Raw genomic sequence first — 18,776 nt, 5'->3', positions numbered from 1 at the left:
AGGTACAAGAACAACGTAAACAGGTAACAAAATAGTTTAGAGAAAAACATAAAAAAGCTTCGCTTCTCCAAAACATCTACAGTGTATTTTTAATGTTTTTAAATTTATTTTATTTATTTAACAAGGCAAGTCAGTTAAGAACAAATTCTTATTTACAATGACGACTTACCCCGGCCAAACCCTAATCCGGACAACGCTGGGCCAATTGTGCACCGCCCTATGGGACTCCCAATCATGGCCGGTTGTGATACAGCCTGGATTCAAACCAGGGTCTGTAGTGGTACCTCTAGATGCAGTGCGCCACTCGGGAGACCACATTTCTTTAGATTTCATTTTCAATACAGCTGTAGCAGAATGTATTACAGTTCCCATAATGCTCTGTGACCATATCCGGTTTAATGCTCTGTGACCATGTCCGGTTTAATGCTCCGTGGCCATATCCGGTTTAATGCTCTGTGGCCATATCCGGTTTAATGCTCTGTGACCATATCCGGTTTAATGCTCTGTGACCATATAACACTGTAGTGTCCCGTCCCCTTATTAATACAAGTGACTGGGCTGATCTTTTCAATGCTCTCATTTACCTGATGTCTAATCACCCATACCTACTCTACGATGTCTAATCACCCATACCTACTGTATTATGTCTCATCACCCATAGCTACTGTATTATGTCTCATCACCCATAGCTACTGTATTATGTCTCATCACCCATACCTACTCTATGATGTCTAATCACCCATACCTACTCCATGATGTCTAATCACCCATACCTACTCCATGATGTCTAATCACCCATACCTACTCCATGATGTCTAATCACCCATACCTACTGTATTATGTCTAATCACCCATACCTACTGTATTATGTCTAATCACCCATACCTACTGTATTATGTCTAATCACCCATACCTACTCTAGGATGTCTAATCACCCATACCTACTCTAGGATGTCTAATCACCCATACCTACTCTAGGATGTCTAATCACCCATACCTACTCTAGGATGTCTAATCACCCATACCTACTCTAGGATGTCTAATCACCCATACCTACTGTATTATGTCTAATCACCCATACATAGTGTATTGTCTAATCACCCATACCTACTCTAGGATGTCTAATCACCCATACCTACTCCATGATGTCTAATCACCCATACCTACGGTATGATGTCTAATCACCCATACCTACTGTATTATGTCTCATCACCCATACCTACTGTATTATGTCTCATCACCCATACCTACTGTATTATGTCTCATCACCCATACCTACTGTATTATGCCTAATCACCCATACCTACTGTATTATTTTTTTTACATTATTTTTTTAAACATTTTTTAGTCATTTAGCAGACGCTCTTATCCAGAGCGACTTACAGTAGTGAATGCATACATTTCATACAATTTTTTTTTTTTTCCTGTGCTGGCCCCCCGTGGGAATCGAACCCACAACCCTGGTGTTGCAAACACCATGCTCTACCAACTGAGCTACAGGGAAGGCTGTAGCTCCATTATGCCTAATCACCCATACCTACTGTATTATGTCTAATCACCCATACCTACTCTATGATGTCTAATCACCCATACCTACTCTATGATGTCTAATCACCCATACCTACTGTATTATGTCTAATCACCCATACCTACAGTATTATGTCTAATCACCCATACCTACTGTATTATGTCTAATCACCCATACCTACTGTATTATGTCTAATCACCCATACCTACTGTATTATGTCTAATCACCCATACCTACTCCATGATGTCTAATCACCCATACCTACTCCATGATGTCTAATCACCCATACCTACTCCATGATGTCTAATCACCCATACCTACTAGATGTACTGTAGATGACTTTGCTTTGTTATTTTCAAATCATATGTTATTCTCTCACCAGTGGGAAATGAATTGAAACAGTCTTGTCCTGTTGTATTAATCTATTAAAAGACAACCTGTCTCACTGACTGAAAACATCATACATTAGTGGCATTGAGGCCAAGTGGAACACACACACACACAGGCAAGCACACACACAGGCAAGCACACACACACACAGTGGGGAGTCTTTATCTCAGCAGTAGGTTAAATCTGGCGAGGCTTCAAATATGAATAGCCATTAGTTGATATAAATGGTGTCTCCCCTGTGGTCTGTAGTTGCTCTGTTCTGCTCTACTGTGCTCTGTTCTGCTCTGTTCCGTTTTGTTCTGCTCTACTGTGCTCTGTTCTGCTCTGTTCCATTTTGTTCTGCTCTACTGTGCTCTGTTCTGCTCTACTGTGCTCTGTTCTGCTCTACTGTGCTCTGTTCTGCTCTACTGTGCTCTGCTCTGTTCCGTTTTGTTCTGCTCTACTCTGCTCTACTGCGCTCTGTTCTGCTCTACTGCGCTCTGTTCTGCTCTACTGCGCTCTGTTCTGCTCTACTGCGCTCTGTTCTGCTCTACTGTGCTCTGTTCTGCTCTACTGTGCTCTGTTCTGCTCTGTTCTGCTCTACTGTGCTCTGTTCTGCTCTACTGTGCTCTGTTCTGCTCTACTGTGCTCTGTTCTGCTCTACTGTGCTCTGTTCTGCTCTACTGTGCTCTGTTCTGCTCTACTGTGCTCTGTTCTGCTCTACTGTGCTCTACTATGCTCTGTTGTGCTCTACTGTGCTCTGTTGTGCTCTACTGTGCTCTGTTGTGCTCTGTTCTGCTCTACTATGCTCTACTGTGCTCTGTTCTGCTCTACTGTGCTCTACTGTGCTCTGCTCTCAGACCTTTCCTTTCCATGTGTTTTGAGACAGTTGAAGAAGAAAAGCCATCTATAATATAGCCTTTATAGGCCCTACACTATTCACTTAGACACTGTAGAGTCACATCTACGTTACTTCACAGCCATACCTTACACCTATCTAAACCACTGAGGAGAGCTGACATACAGTGAATGTTCCTGAGTGGCCAAGCTGCAGTTTTCACTTAAATCTGTTTGAAAATCTATGGCAAGACCTGAAAATGGTTGTCTAGCAATGATAACCAATTTGACAGAGCTTGAAGAATTTTAAAAAGAATAATGGACAAATGTTGCACAATCCAGGTGTGGAAAGCTCTTAGAGGTTTACCCAGAAAGACCCACAGCTGTTACCGCTGACAAAGGTGATTCTAACATGTATTGACTCAAGGGGTTGAATACTAATCTAATCAAGATATACAGTGCCTTGCAAAAGTATTCATCCCCCTTGGCGTTTTTCCTATTTTGTTGCATTACAACCTGTAATTTAAATTGATTTTTATTTGGATTTCATGTAATGGACATACACAAAATAGCCCAAATTGGTGAAGTGAAATGAAAAAAATTACTTGTTTCAAACAATTCAAAAAAATTAAATACGGAAAAGTGGTGCGTGCATATGTATTCACCCCCTTTGATATGAAGCCCCTAAATAAGATCTGGTGCAACCAATTACCTTCAGAGTCACATAATTAGTTAAATAAATTCCACCTGTGTGCAATCTAAGTGTCATATGATCTCAGTACATATACACCTGTTCTGAAAGGCCCCAGAGTCTGCAACACCACCAAGCAAGGGGCACCACCAAGCAAACGGCCCCATGAAGACCAAGGAGCTCTCCAAACAGGTCAGGGACAAAGTGGTGGAGAAGTACAGATCAGGGTTGGATTATAAAATAATATCAGAAACTTTGAACATCCCACAGAGCACCATTAAATCCATTATTAAAAAATGGAAAGAATATGGCACCACAACAAACCTGCCAAGAGAGGGCCGCCCACCAAAACTCACAGACCAGGTAAGGAGGGTATTAATCAGAGAGGAAACAAAGAGACCAAAGATAAACCTGAAGGAGCTGCAAAGCTCCACAGCGGAGATTGGAGTATCTGTCCATCGGACCACTTTAAGCCGTACACTCCACAGAGCTGGGCTTTATGGAAGAGTGGCCAGAAAAAAGCCATTGTTTAGAGAAAATAATAAGCAAACACATTTGGTGTTCACCAAAAGGCATGTGGGAGACTCCCCAAACATATGGAAGAAGGTACTCTGGTCAGATGAGACTAAAATTGAGGTGTTTGGCCATCATGGAAAACACTATGTCTGGCGCAAACCCAACACCTCTCATCACCCCGAGAACACCATCCCCACAGTGAAGCATGGTGGTGGCAGCATCATGCTGTGGGGATGTTTTTCATCGGCAGGGACTGGAAAACTGGTCAGAATTGAAGAAATGATGGATGGCACTAAATAAAGGGAAATCCTTGAGGGAAACCTGTTTCAGTCTTCCAGAGATTTGAGACTGGTACGGGGGTTCACCTTCCAGCAGGACAATGACCCTAAGCATACTGCTAAAGCAACACTCGAGTGGTTTAAGGGGAAACATTTAAATGTCTTGGAATGGCCTAGTCAAAGCCCAGACCTCAATCCAATTGAGAATCTGTGGTATGAATTAAAGATTGCTGTACACCAGCGGAACCCATCCAACTTGAAGGAGCTAGAGCAGTTTTGCCTTGAAGAATGGGCAAAAATCCCAGTGGATAGATGTGCCAAGCTTATCGAGACATACCCCAAGAGACTTGCAGCTGTAATTGCTGCAAAAGGTGTCTCTACCAAGTATTGACTTTGGGGGGGTGAATAGTTATGCACGCTCAAGTTTTCTGTTTTGTTTTGTCTTATTTGTTGTTTGTTTCACAATAAAAATATTTTGCATCTTCAAAGTGGTAGGCATGTTGTGTAAATAATTATACAAACCCCCCCAAAATCCATTTTAATTCCAGGTTGTAAAGAAACAAAATAGTAAAAAAGCCAAGGGGGTGAATACTTTCACAAGTCACTGTAGTACTAGTGATATATATATATATATATATATAGTACCAGTCAAAAGTTCAGACTCACCTAGTCATTCAAGGATTTTCTTTATTTTTACTATTTTCTACATTATAGAATAGTACTGAAGACATCAATACTATGAAATAACACATATGGAATCATGTAGTAACCAAAAAAAGTGTTAAACAAATTCTTCAAAGTAGCCACCCTTTGCTTTGATGACAGCTTTGGACACGCTTGGCATTCTCTCAACCAGCTTCACCTGGAATGTTTTTCCTACAGTCTTGAAGCAGTTCCAACATATGCACTCCATCACTCTCTCAAAAAGCCCTTACACAGCCTGGTGGTGCATTGTCCTGTTCAAAAACAAACGATAGTCCCACTAAGTGCAAAGCAAATGGGATAGCGTATCGCTGCAGAATGCTGTGGTAGTCTTGCTAGTTAAGTGTGTCTTGAATTCTAAATAAATCACTGTGTCACCAGCAAAGCACGCCCACACCATCACACCTCCTCCATGCTTCACGGTGGGAACCACATAGGTGGAGATGATCCGTTCATCTACCCTGCGTCTCAAAAAGACACAGTGGTTGGAACCAAAAATCTCAAGTTTAGACTCATCAGACTAAATGACAGATTTCCACCACTCTAATGTCCATTGCTCGTGTTTCTTGGCCCAAGCAATTCTCTTATTATTATTGGTGTCCTTTAGTAGTGGTTTATTTGCAGCAATTCAACCATGAAGGCCTAATTCATGCAGTCTCCTCTGAACAGTTGATGTTGAGATGTGTCTTTTACTTGAACTCTAAAGTATTTATTTGGGTTGCAATCTGATGTGCAGTTAAGTCTAATGAAAGTATCCTCTGCAGCAGAGGTAACTCTGGGTCTTCCTTTCCTGTGGCGGTCCTCATGAGAGCCAGTTTCATCATAGCGCTTGATGGTTTTTGCGACTGTACTTGAAGAAACTTTCAAAGTTCTTGAAATTTTCCGGATTAACTGACCATGTCTTAAAGTAATGATAGACAGCCATTTCTCTTTGCTTATTTCAGCTGTTCTTGCCATAATATGGACTTGGTCTTTTACCAAATAGGGCTATCTTCTGTATACCACCCCTACCTTGTCACAACACAACTGATTAGCTCAAACACATTAAGGAAAGAAATTCCACAGATGAACTTTTAACAAGGCACACCTGTTAATTGAAATGCATTCCAGGTTACTACCTCATGAAGTTGGTTGAGAGAATGCCAAGATTGTCCAAAGCTGGCATCAAGTCAAAGGGTGGATACTTTGAAGAATCTCAAATATAAAATATATTTTGATTTGTTTAGCACTTTTTTTGGTTACTACATGATTGCATGGGTTATTTCATAGTTTTGATGTCTTCACTATTATTCTACAATGTAGAAAATAGTAAAAATAAAGAAAAACCCTGGAATGAGTAGGTGTTCTAAAACTTTTGACTGGTACTGTATACTTTTTTTAATGTTCTTCCATTTTGACATGGCAGAGTATTTTGTGTAGATTGTTGACAAAAAAAATACAATTAAATCAATTTTAATCCCAGTTTGTAACACAACATAATGTGGAAAAAAATCAAGGGGTGTGAATACTTTCTGAAAACAATGTATGTCTCCACTGTGTATTTAAAGTAACTGTCCAGTGAAAATCTCACTTACAAAAGTTAATATTCTGTTAACTCATACCCAAATACTGTTGTTGACTTACCCTATTGTCTTATTTGTGGCCAAAGCATAAATTGGAGGGGGGAAAAAAACACTTTAAAAACTCCCACCTCAAACTTGTATCTCAACAGACCATTTAAAAAAATGCTTGCTATTTCCTCATAGAGCATAATGTCATACTCCTGAGGTGGATGAGCTGGCCAATCAGCGGTTTACTTGCGTTAATATTTGTAACGACCGGTTTATACCACACCCTTCTGTTATTGGGATACGCCCACACCATTATTTTGTTGGGGTACGCCCACACACACCATTCCAACACTGAAAAGCTGCTTTTTAACACCTGTTAAACTCTACAGCCCTCTGGTGGCATTTTCTAAACTACATGTAATATTGTACACTACCCTCATAAAGTACATTTTGGTTTAAAAACTATAAGTCCTATAAAACACATATGTAGTACTGTTAGAAAGGTGTGAGCTGCAGAATTCAGATAAAGGTCTCAGAAACGATGCGACTACTATAGAAACTATTTTTAGTTTTCTCGGGGGTGAGGGGGGGGGATAAGAAAGTCTTGGTTGGAGATAAAATATGTCACCAATTACTGTTCCAAAGTGATATTTTTGTGCAAAATTTAAGAACACAATTTAAAAGCACATGTCTTGTGATAAACACGGAGTGGACAAAACATTAAGAACACCTTCCTAATACTGACTAGGCCTGTCATTTTCAAATGATATGTCACTTTTTATTTTCAGTTTTTTTTTTTTATGTGAGGGTGGAAGGGATGGGGGGGGTACCCCCCAAACTCAAAATAGCCGCTCAGAGTTTAACAAGATTTATAAACATACTTAATTACCATACCATTTTTTGGGGGGGAAGGAAAACTATTTCACTGATATTGTAAGTAATTATAGGTCATATTTCATAGACATCTGGAAACACTGGACAGTTACTTTAAATCAATAGCATTCCACAGTGCCTCGTCCTGCATCTCTCTCTCTGTGAAGAGTTAAACCGATTCATTCTTCTCTTCCAGGAGAGGACATTAAAGGCATAGTAGTGTGTGTGTGTTCCAGGAGAGGACATTAAAGGCATAGTAGTGTGTGTGTGTGTTCCAGGAGAGGACATTAAAGGCATAGTAGTGTGTGTGTGTTCCAGGAGAAGACATTAAAGGCATAGTAGTGTGTGTGTGTTCCAGGAGAAGACATTAAAGGCATAGTAGTGTGTGTGTTCCAGGAGAAGAGAGGCCATATCAAAGCTATGGTTCCCAGTGCTGAGTGATCTACAGTCTAAAAATAGCAACATGCAGCAGAATGGACTGGTGGACCTATTTACAGTCAGTCAGTGCATGCCAGCTTTTCTGCCTGCCTGCCCGCCTTTCTGCCTGCTTCTCTGCACTGTTGGAGCTAGGAACACAAGCATTTCGCAACACCCGTAATAACAATCTGCATGTGACCAATAAAATGTGATTTGATTGCCTGCCTGCCTCTCTGACAGCCTGCCGCTCTGACAGCCTGCCTCTCTGACAGCCTGCCTCTCTGACAGCCTGCCTCTCTGCTTCTTTGCCTCTGACTGCCTGCCTCTCTGAATGCCTGCATCTGCTTTACTGCCTGCCTGCTTCTCTGACTGCCTGCCTGCTTCTCTGACTAGCTGCATATACCAACCATCAAGCATCTTACAATTACATCTGGACACACAACATGATTGAATGGCGTTCTGTTCTCAACGACTGTCTGATGAAAAGCTTTGGGCCCTGTGACGTGTTTCTGGTTCATTTCAACCTGTAGGAGTTGGAATTCTGCTTTGATGTAGCCACGACCAGACCAGTAACAGGTGACTGCCTGAGTCATGTAGGGTTATTTGAGAGAGGACACGGGTAGGACACAGACTATGTGATGATATCACAAATTACTGTTCACATATAACAAGTCCTTGTTAATTAAGGGACGGCTCTTTATGGTCAAGTCCCCTTTACATTCTAATGAAGACGTGATGTCATTAGGAAATAAAAAATGTATTTTGTGGACATAGATAAACATATAGGCCTAGGCTAGTTTAAAGGAATGTATAAATTAATCGCAGGCCTGTATTAATAACGGGAAACCATCCATCCAATTGACAGTGTTGACCATATATGGTTTATTGGTACTTTGGAACAAATGGCTCGCATGGGTGCTAATATTCTTTTATTGGATAATAATTTAATTCAATTCATAGCCTTAATTCTGTAATTCTATTCACCGCATTGCTTCGGGTATGAACATAATTAATAAAATAATATATATATATATATATATATATAAGAGGGTCGAAATATGTCCTTGTAATTTGCTGCCATTTTCTACTACATCCACTGAAAATCATGTGGATAGCCTATAAATCAATATTCACTACAAGGATTTGACGCACAAAATTTCAATCCAGGGCCACGATATGACATATATTGAAGCAAGATCATTGAGTGTCCAGTTAAAAACCCGCAAGGAGCCATGATGTCCCGGTATTTCTACCGGGCGGCAGGGCAGCCGTGCACTTCACATTCTTACCGTTCTGCGAGGAGACCGAATGCAGCATCAGTACTCCAATGAACGCCACCGAAACCGACATAATTTCGGCACTTCGTTTTCCAGGTAGCATCGACTCGGGTGGGAGATGCCGGTAATGGGGAAAGTGGTGGTGTGGCCTGAATGGTGTAGTGAGGGGACCAGGTTACCGGGTAGAAACCAATCTGATGGAAGGAAGCTGCCTCTAATACTCCAATCGGGTTACGCAAAAAACCGCGGCGCGCTCGCTCAACCGACGAGTGCATGACGCCACGCCACCTGTGCAGTGGCGGTGCGCGGTGATGACATCGCTCGAATGAACCGCCTTTCTCATCGGTTAGTGCTATCTGGGGATCCCTGGTACGTACCTACTCGAAATCCTATTCGTAAAACCCTTACCTTAACCACAATCCCTACCAAACACTAACCGTTTTACTTTTCAACTTCAATGGGGTAGGGACCCTTTCTCATCTGCGGTGGCAAATCCCGCGAGATTACATTTTGTAGGCTGCACGGATAGAACAATATACGTTAGTTGCTGTGTGCACTACAGTGTAGAATAATGAATTATTTAGTACATCCCTATAGCGCTGTTTCATACAATCTGAAAGCCAGAGGACAGTTCAGATGGGAATATCATGCCTTGCAAGTTATTTAGAAGCCACCCTTATCATTATGGTCGTTCAATAAACAAATAGTAGATTTAGAATAGAATAGATTAGAAGAATATAGCCTAGAATAAAGTAAAGTAGAATAGAATACAATAGGTCATGTGACATGACGTATTGGTAGGTTGGTAGGGCATGAGGCTTGCAACGACCAGGATTGTGGGTTAAATTCCATGTATAAAATGTATGCAGCATGACTGGAAATCGCTTTGGATAGAAACATCTGCTAAATGGCATATATGGTCAGTAGCCAGCTACCTGGTTCAATTCTACCTGGTTCAATTCTACCTGGTTCAATGCTACCTGGTTAAATTATACCTGGTTCATAGCTACCTGGTTCATTTCTACCTGGTTCAATGCTACCTGGTTCAATGCTACCTGGTTCATATCTACCTGGTTCATAGTTACCTGGTTCATATCTACCTGGTTCATAGCTACCTGGTTCATAGTTACCTGGTTCATAGCTACCTGGTTCAATGCTACCTGGTTCATAGCTACCTGGTTCATAGCTACCTGGTTCATAGTTACCTGGTTCATAGCTACCTGGTTCAATGCTACCTGGTTCAATGCTACCTGGTTCATAGTTACCTGGTTCATAGCTACCTGGTTCATAGCTACCTGGTTCATAGCTACCTGGTTCAATGCTACCTGGTTCATAGCTACCTGGTTCATAGTTACCTGGTTCAATGCTACCTGGTTCATAGCTACCTGGTTCATAGCTACCTGGTTCATATCTACCTGGTTCATAGTTACCTGGTTCATAGCTACCTGGTTCATAGCTACCTGGTTCATATCTACCTGGTTCAATTCTACCTGGTTCAATGCTACCTGGTTCATAGCTACCTGGTTCAATTCTACCTGGTTCATAGCTACCTGGTTCAATTCTACCTGGTTCATAGCTACCTGGTTCAATTCTACCTGGTTCATAGCTACCTGGTTCAATGCTACCTGGTTCATAGCTACCTGGTTCAATGCTATCTGGTTCATTTCTACCTTGTTCAATGGGTCAAGCTGACCCCGCCCCACAGACAGACACACAGACACCTGGCTAAGCCCTGACCTCAGTTTGCAGCCAGGCTTTATTGGGACTTTTAATCCTATTTCACTGTCAACTCCCTCATACTACAGCAGTAGGACAGGTGCTAGTCAGTCGGGCAATGATTGCCAAGTTATCTCGTGTCTGAATGAGCCACAAAATGATCTCTCTCCTAGGCTAAAGGATAAACCCTAGTTTAAACTGTAGGCCTATTTCACTGTGAACTCAAACAGCAGGACAAAATGGCAGCCTGGCAATGGAAGAACACCGACAATGACCCACAAAATGATCTCCCTTACACTTCATGACTAACACTAGTAGGCCTACTGTAAACCCTTCATGATAAACACTAGGCCAACTGTAAACCCAGACCCGTGTGGCTAAGTTGAGCATGGTGTTTGCATGGTGTTTGCAACGCCAGGGTTGTGGGTTCGATTCCCACAGGGGACCAGTACGGAGAAAAAATGTATGAAATGTATGCATTCACTACTGTAAGTCGCTCTGGATAAGAGCGTCTGCTAAATGAGTAAAATGTAAATGTAAACACTAGGCCTACTGTAAACCCTTCATGATAAACACTAGGCCTACTGTAAACCCTTCATGATAAACACTAGGCCAACTGTAAACCCTTCACGATAAACACTAGGCCAACCTTAAACCCTTCATGATAAACACTAGGCCTACTGTAAACCCTTCATGATAAACACTAGGCCTACTGTAAACCCTTCATGATAAACACTAGGCCTACTGTAAACACTTCATGATAAACACTAGGCCTACTGTAAACCCTTCATGATAAACACTAGGCCTACTGTAAACCCTTCATGATAAACACTAGGTCTACTGTAAACCCTTCATGATAAATACTAGTAGGCCTACTGTAAACCCTTCATGATAAACACTAGGCCTACTGTAAACACTTCATGATAAACACTAGGCCTACTGTAAACCCTTCATGATAAACACTAGGCCTACTGTAAACCCTTCATGATTAACACTAGTAGGCCTACTGTAAACCCTTCATGATAAACACTAGTAGGCCTACTGTAAACCCTTCATGTTTACCTTACATGACACCTTGTATTGCATTTTAACCTTCCCTAAAGAATTAGGTGTACAATTTCCAGCTCACAAGGTCAAGTTGAAAACGTAGGTTGAAAGGCAGGCCAGAAAGCTTTCAACACAAACGTGGCCATCTGTACAAGCAGAAATCGATGCATTGCTGCCATAATTCAGGTAATCCAGCTAAAAAATTACCCTGAGTGTTCCTCTGCTGCCCCCTACAGTACAGATACAGTAGATGACCCGGAGTGTTCCTCTGCTGCCCCTACAGTACTGGTACAGTAGATGACCCGGAGCGTTCCTCTGCTGCCCCCTACAGTACAGATACAGTAGATGACCCTGAGCGTTCCTCTGCTGCCCCCTACAGTACTGGTACAGTAGATGACCCGGAGCGTTCCTCTGCTGCCCCCTACAGTACTGGTACAGTAGATGACCCGGAGCGTTCCTCTGCTGCCCCCTACAGTACTGGTACAGTAGATGACCCGGAGCGTTCCTCTGCTGCCCCCTACAGTACAGATACAGTAGATGACCCGGAGCGTTCCTCTGCTGCCCCCTACAGTACAGATACAGTAGATGACCCTGAGCGTTCCTCTGCTGCCCCCTACAGTACAGATACAGTAGATGACCCTGAGCGTTCCTCTGCTGCCCCCTACAGTACAGATACAGTAGATGACCCGGAGCGTTCCTCTGCTGCCCCCTACAGTACAGATACAGTAGATGACCCGGAGCGTTCCTCTGCTGCCCCCTACAGTACAGATACAGTAGATGACCCTGAGCGTTCCTCTGCTGCCCCCTACAGTACAGATACAGTAGATGACCCGGAGCGTTCCTCTGCTGCCCCCTACAGTACTGGTACAGTAGATGACCCGGAGCGTTCCTCTGCTGCCCCCTACAGTACAGATACAGTAGATGACCCGGAGCGTTCCTCTGCTGCCCCCTACAGTACAGATACAGTAGATGACCCGGAGCGTTCCTCTGCTGCCCCCTACAGTACAGATACAGTAGATGACCCTGAGCGTTCCTCTGCTGCCCCCTACAGTACAGATACAGTAGATGACCCGGAGCGTTCCTCTGCTGCCCCCTACAGTACAGATACAGTAGATGACCCGGAGCGTTCCTCTGCTGCCCCCTACAGTACAGATACAGTAGATGACCCGGAGCGTTCCTCTGCTGCCCCCTACAGTACAGATACAGTAGATGACCCTGAGCGTTCCTCTGCTGCCCCCTACAGTACAGATACAGTAGATGACCCGGAGCGTTCCTCTGCTGCCCCCTACAGTACAGATACAGTAGATGACCCGGAGCGTTCCTCTGCTGCCCCCTACAGTACAGATACAGTAGATGACCCTGAGCGTTCCTCTGCTGCCCCCTACAGTACAGATACAGTAGATGACCCTGAGCGTTCCTCTGCTGCCCCCTACAGTACAGATACAGTAGATGACCCGGAGCGTTCCTCTGCTGCCCCCTACAGTACAGATACAGTAGATGACCCTGAGCGTTCCTCTGCTGCCCCCTACAGTACAGATACAGTAGATGACCCGGAGCGTTCCTCTGCTGCCCCCTACAGTACTGGTACAGTAGATGACCCGGAGCGTTCCTCTGCTGCCCCCTACAGTACAGATATAGTAGATGACCCGGAGCGTTCCTCTGCTGCCCCCTACAGTACAGATACAGTAGATGACCCGGAGCGTTCCTCTGCTGCCCCCTACAGTACAGATACAGTAGATGACCCTGAGCGTTCCTCTGCTGCCCCCTACAGTACAGATACAGTAGATGACCCTGAGCGTTCCTCTGCTGCCCCCTACAGTACAGATACAGTAGATGACCCTGAGCGTTCCTCTGCTGCCCCCTACAGTACAGATACAGTAGATGACCCTGAGCGTTCCTCTGCTGCCCCCTACAGTACAGATACAGTAGATGACCCGGAGCGTTCCTCTGCTGCCCCCTACAGTACAGATACAGTAGATGACCCGGAGCGTTCCTCTGCTGCCCCCTACAGTACAGATACAGTAGATGACCCGGAGCGTTCCTCTGCTGCCCCCTACAGTACAGATACAGTAGATGACCCGGAGCGTTCCTCTGCTGCCCCCTACAGTACAGATACAGTAGATGACCCGGAGCGTTCCTCTGCTGCCCCCTACAGTACAGATACAGTAGATGACCCGGAGCGTTCCTCTGCTGCCCCCTACAGTACAGATACAGTAGGTGACCCTGAGCGTTCCTCTGCTGCCCCCTACAGTACAGATACAGTAGATGACCCTGAGCGTTCCTCTGCTGCCCCCTACAGTACAGATACAGTAGATGACCCGGAGCGTTCCTCTGCTGCCCCCTACAGTACAGATACAGTAGATGTCCCTGAGCGTTCCTCTGCTGCCCCCTACAGTACAGATACAGTAGATGACCCGGAGCGTTCCTCTGCTACCCCCTACAGTACTGGTACAGTAGATGACCCGGAGCGTTCCTCTGCTGCCCCCTACAGTACAGATATAGTAGATGACCCGGAGCGTTCCTCTGCTGCCCCCTACAGTACAGATACAGTAGATGACCCGGAGCGTTCCTCTGCTGCCCCCTACAGTACAGATACAGTAGATGACCCTGAGCGTTCCTCTGCTGCCCCCTACAGTACAGATACAGTAGATGACCCTGAGCGTTCCTCTGCTGCCCCCTACAGTACAGATACAGTAGATGACCCTGAGCGTTCCTCTGCTGCCCCCTACAGTACAGATACAGTAGATGACCCGGAGCGTTCCTCTGCTGCCCCCTACAGTACTGGTACAGTAGATGACCCTGAGCGTTCCTCTGCTGCCCCCTACAGTACAGATACAGTAGATGACCCGGAGCGTTCCTCTGCTGCCCCCTACAGTACTGGTACAGTAGATGACCCGGAGCGTTCCTCTGCTGCCCCCTACAGTACAGATATAGTAGATGACCCGGAGCGTTCCTCTGCTGCCCCCTACAGTACAGATACAGTAGATGACCCGGAGCGTTCCTCTGCTGCCCCCTACAGTACAGATACAGTAGATGACCCTGAGCGTTCCTCTGCTGCCCCCTACAGTACAGATACAGTAGATGACCCTGAGCGTTCCTCTGCTGCCCCCTACAGTACAGATACAGTAGATGACCCGGAGCGTTCCTCTGCTGCCCCCTACAGTACAGATACAGTAGATGACCCGGAGCGTTCCTCTGCTGCCCCCTACAGTACTGGTACAGTAGATGACCCTGAGCGTTCCTCTGCTGCCCCCTACAGTACAGATACAGTAGATGACCCGGGGCGTTCCTCTGCTGCCCCCTACAGTACAGATACAGTAGATGACCCGGAGCGTTCCTCTGCTGCCCCCTACAGTACAGATACAGTAGATGACCCGGAGCGTTCCTCTGCTGCCTCCTACAGTACAGATACAGTAGATGACCCGGAGCGTTCCTCTGCTGCCCCCTACAGTACTGGTACAGTAGATGACCCGGAGCGTTCCTCTGCTGCCCCCTACAGTACAGATACAGTAGATGACCCGGAGCGTTCCTCTGCTGCCCCCTACAGTACTGGTACAGTAGATGACCCGGAGCGTTCCTCTGCTGCCCCCTACAGTACTGGTACAGTAGATGACCCGGAGCGTTCCTCTGCTGCCCCCTACAGTACAGATACAGTAGATGACCCGGAGCGTTCCTCTGCTGCCCCCTACAGTACAGATACAGTAGATGACCCGGAGCGTTCCTCTGCTGCCCCCTACAGTACAGATACAGTAGATGACCCTGAGCGTTCCTCTGCTGCCCCCTACAGTACAGATACAGTAGATGACCCTGAGCGTTCCTCTGCTGCCCCCTACAGTACAGATACAGTAGATGACCCGGAGCGTTCCTCTGCTGCCCCCTACAGTACAGATACAGTAGATGACCCTGAGCGTTCCTCTGCTGCCCCCTACAGTACAGATACAGTAGATGACCCGGAGCGTTCCTCTGCTGCCCCCTACAGTACTGGTACAGTAGATGACCCTGAGCGTTCCTTTGCTGCCCCCTACAGTACAGATACAGTAGATGACCCGGAGCGTTCCTCTGCTGCCCCCTACAGTACAGATACAGTAGATGACCCGGAGCGTTCCTCTGCTGCCCCCTACAGTACAGATACAGTAGATGACCCGGAGCGTTCCTCTGCTGCCCCCTACAGTACAGATACAGTAGATGACCCTGAGCGTTCCTCTGCTGCCCCCTACAGTACAGATACAGTAGATGACCCTGAGCGTTCCTCTGCTGCCCCCTACAGTACAGATACAGTAGATGACCCTGAGCGTTCCTCTGCTGCCCCCTACAGTACAGATACAGTAGATGACCCTGAGCGTTCCTCTGCTGCCCCCTACAGTACAGATACAGTAGATGACCCGGAGCGTTCCTCTGCTGCCCCCTACAGTACAGATACAGTAGATGACCCGGAGCGTTCCTCTGCTGCCCCCTACAGTACAGATACAGTAGATGACCCTGAGCGTTCCTCTGCTGCCCCCTACAGTACAGATACAGTAGATGACCCGGAGCGTTCCTCTGCTGCCCCCTACAGTACAGATACAGTAGATGACCCGGAGCGTTCCTCTGCTGCCCCCTACAGTACAGATACAGTAGATGACCCTGAGCGTTCCTCTGCTGTCCCCTACAGTACAGATACAGTAGATGACCCGGAGCGTTCCTCTGCTGCCCCCTACAGTACTGGTACAGTAGATGACCCGGAGCGTTCCTCTGCTGCCCCCTACAGTACAGATATTGTAGATGACCCGGAGCGTTCCTCTGCTGCCCCCTACAGTACAGATACAGTAGATGACCCGGAGCGTTCCTCTGCTGCCCCCTACAGTACAGATACAGTAGATGACCCGGAGCGTTCCTCTGCTGCCCCCTACAGTACAGATACAGTAGATGACCCGGAGCGTTCCTCTGCTGCCCCCTACAGTACAGATACAGTAGATGACCCGGAGCGTTCCTCTGCTGCCCCCTACAGTACAGATACAGTAGATGACCCGGAGCGTTCCTCTGCTGCCCCCTACAGTACAGATACAGTAGATGACCCGGAGCGTTCCTCTGCTGCCCCCTACAGTACAGATACAGTAGATGACCCTGAGCGTTCCTCTGCTGCCCCCTACAGTACAGATACAGTAGATGACCCTGAGCGTTCCTCTGCTGCCCCCTACAGTACAGATACAGTAGATGACCCGGAGCGTTCCTCTGCTGCCCCCTACAGTACAGATACAGTAGATGACCCGGAGCGTTCCTCTGCTGCCCCCTACAGTACTGGTACAGTAGATGACCCTGAGCGTTCCTCTGCTGCCCCCTACAGTACAGATACAGTAGATGACCCGGGGCGTTCCTCTGCTGCCCCCTACAGTACAGATACAGTAGATGACCCTGAGCGTTCCTCTGCTGCCCCCTACAGTACAGATACAGTAGATGACCCAGAGCGTTCCTCTGCTGCCCCCTACAGTACTGGTACAGTAGATGACCCGGAGCGTTCCTCTGCTGCCCCCTACAGTACAGATACAGTAGATGACCCTGAGCGTTCCTCTGCTGCCCCCTACAGTACAGATACAGTAGATGACCCTGAGCGTTCCTCTGCTGCCCCCTACAGTACAGATACAGTAGATGACCCGGAGCATTCCTCTGCTGCCCCCTACAGTACAGATACAGTAGATGACCCGGAGCGTTCCTCTGCTGCCCCCTACAGTACAGATACAGTAGATGACCCGGAGCGTTCCTCTGCTGCCCCCTACAGTACAGATACAGTAGATGACCCTCAGCGTTCCTCTGCTGCCCCCTACAGTACAGATACAGTAGATGACCCGGAGCGTTCCTCTGCTGCCCCCTACAGTACAGATACAGTAGATGACCCGGAGCGTTCCTCTGCTGCCCCCTACAGTACAGATACAGTAGATGACCCGGAGCGTTCCTCTGCTGCCCCCTACAGTACAGATACAGTAGATGACCCTGAGCGTTCCTCTGCTGCCCCCTACAGTACAGATACAGTAGATGAGCCCGAGCGTTCCTCTGCTGCCCCCTACAGTACAGATACAGTAGATGACCCGGACACTGAGACAGTGTCATTGCATTTTGGTACACCAGAATTACATTCATTTCCAGTGAAACCGCTGCGTTTGCCTTGCGTTGCAGAGGCAGTGCGTTGCGTACATTGGATCTATCGAACGTATACGTCAAACTGTATGTGTAGACGGCTTGACAGAAATGGTAGCAGAAGGTGAATGTTGAACTTTTGTTTCACACATATCCAGATGACGCTGCGTACTATTTTGCGCAATGACTCTGTCGGGGGTTGTGCCATTGTGCCTTTGAGCTGCGCTACATTTACATTTACATTTTAGTCATTTAGCAGACGCTCTTATCCAGAGCGACTTACAGTAGTGAATGCATACATTTCATACAATTTCATGCATTTTATTTTATTTTTTATTTTTTTATTTTTTGTACTACCCCCCGTGGGAAACCCACAACCCTGGCGTTGCACACACCCTGCTCTAACAACTGAGCCACAGGGAAGGCCACTTGTGCACTGCACCCCTAATATTGCTCCAGGTTCACTGCACCATGGCTGAGGCTCTGGCTGTGTGTCTTGGTTTTCCTGGGGGAGTTGGGTTGTACATGAAGACGACACATGTCCGTTCTGCACAAGATTCTGTCTTCTTCTTCTTCTAGGTTATTAGTATTCCTCTGCTGATCTTCATCTGTGTGGGACTCATAGTGTACGTGATCAGAGAGAGCTGCCAGCAGGAAGAGGAACTGCAGGAAGTCAACAACACTTATGAGATGTATGTGTCACGTTCTGACCTTAGTATGAGGTCATTTTTCCATAGTAGATTGGTCAGGGCGTGACAGTGGGGTGTTTTTGTCTATGTATTTGGGGTTTTCTGTTTTCTATGTGGGTTGTCTAGATTGTCGTTCTATGTTGTATTTTTCTATGTTGGTGCCGGGTATGGTTTG

The 18,776-nt window shown here is 46.0% G+C and overlaps 1 protein-coding gene across 1 annotated transcript in view; it reads right to left on the bottom strand.

The window, feature by feature from the left end:
* Nucleotides 1–9,481, bottom strand: part of LOC106579049 (neuroplastin) — a 52,161-nt gene extending 42,680 nt beyond the window's left edge. The window contains exon 1 of the mRNA XM_045688557.2: nt 9,051–9,481. Coding sequence (XP_045544513.1) covers nt 9,051–9,141 — 91 coding nt within the window. The 5' untranslated portion in view covers nt 9,142–9,481. The remainder of the gene's footprint in view (nt 1–9,050) is intronic.
* Nucleotides 9,482–18,776: the final 9,295 nt, after the last annotated feature.

Source organism: Salmo salar, chromosome 10 (genome assembly GCF_965601325.2).
Source record: "Salmo salar chromosome 10, fSalSal1, whole genome shotgun sequence".
NCBI classification, from domain to species: Eukaryota; Metazoa; Chordata; class Actinopteri; order Salmoniformes; family Salmonidae; genus Salmo; species Salmo salar.
Note: the sequence above shows the minus strand (reverse complement) of the source record. Positions and strands in the feature narration are given on the sequence as shown.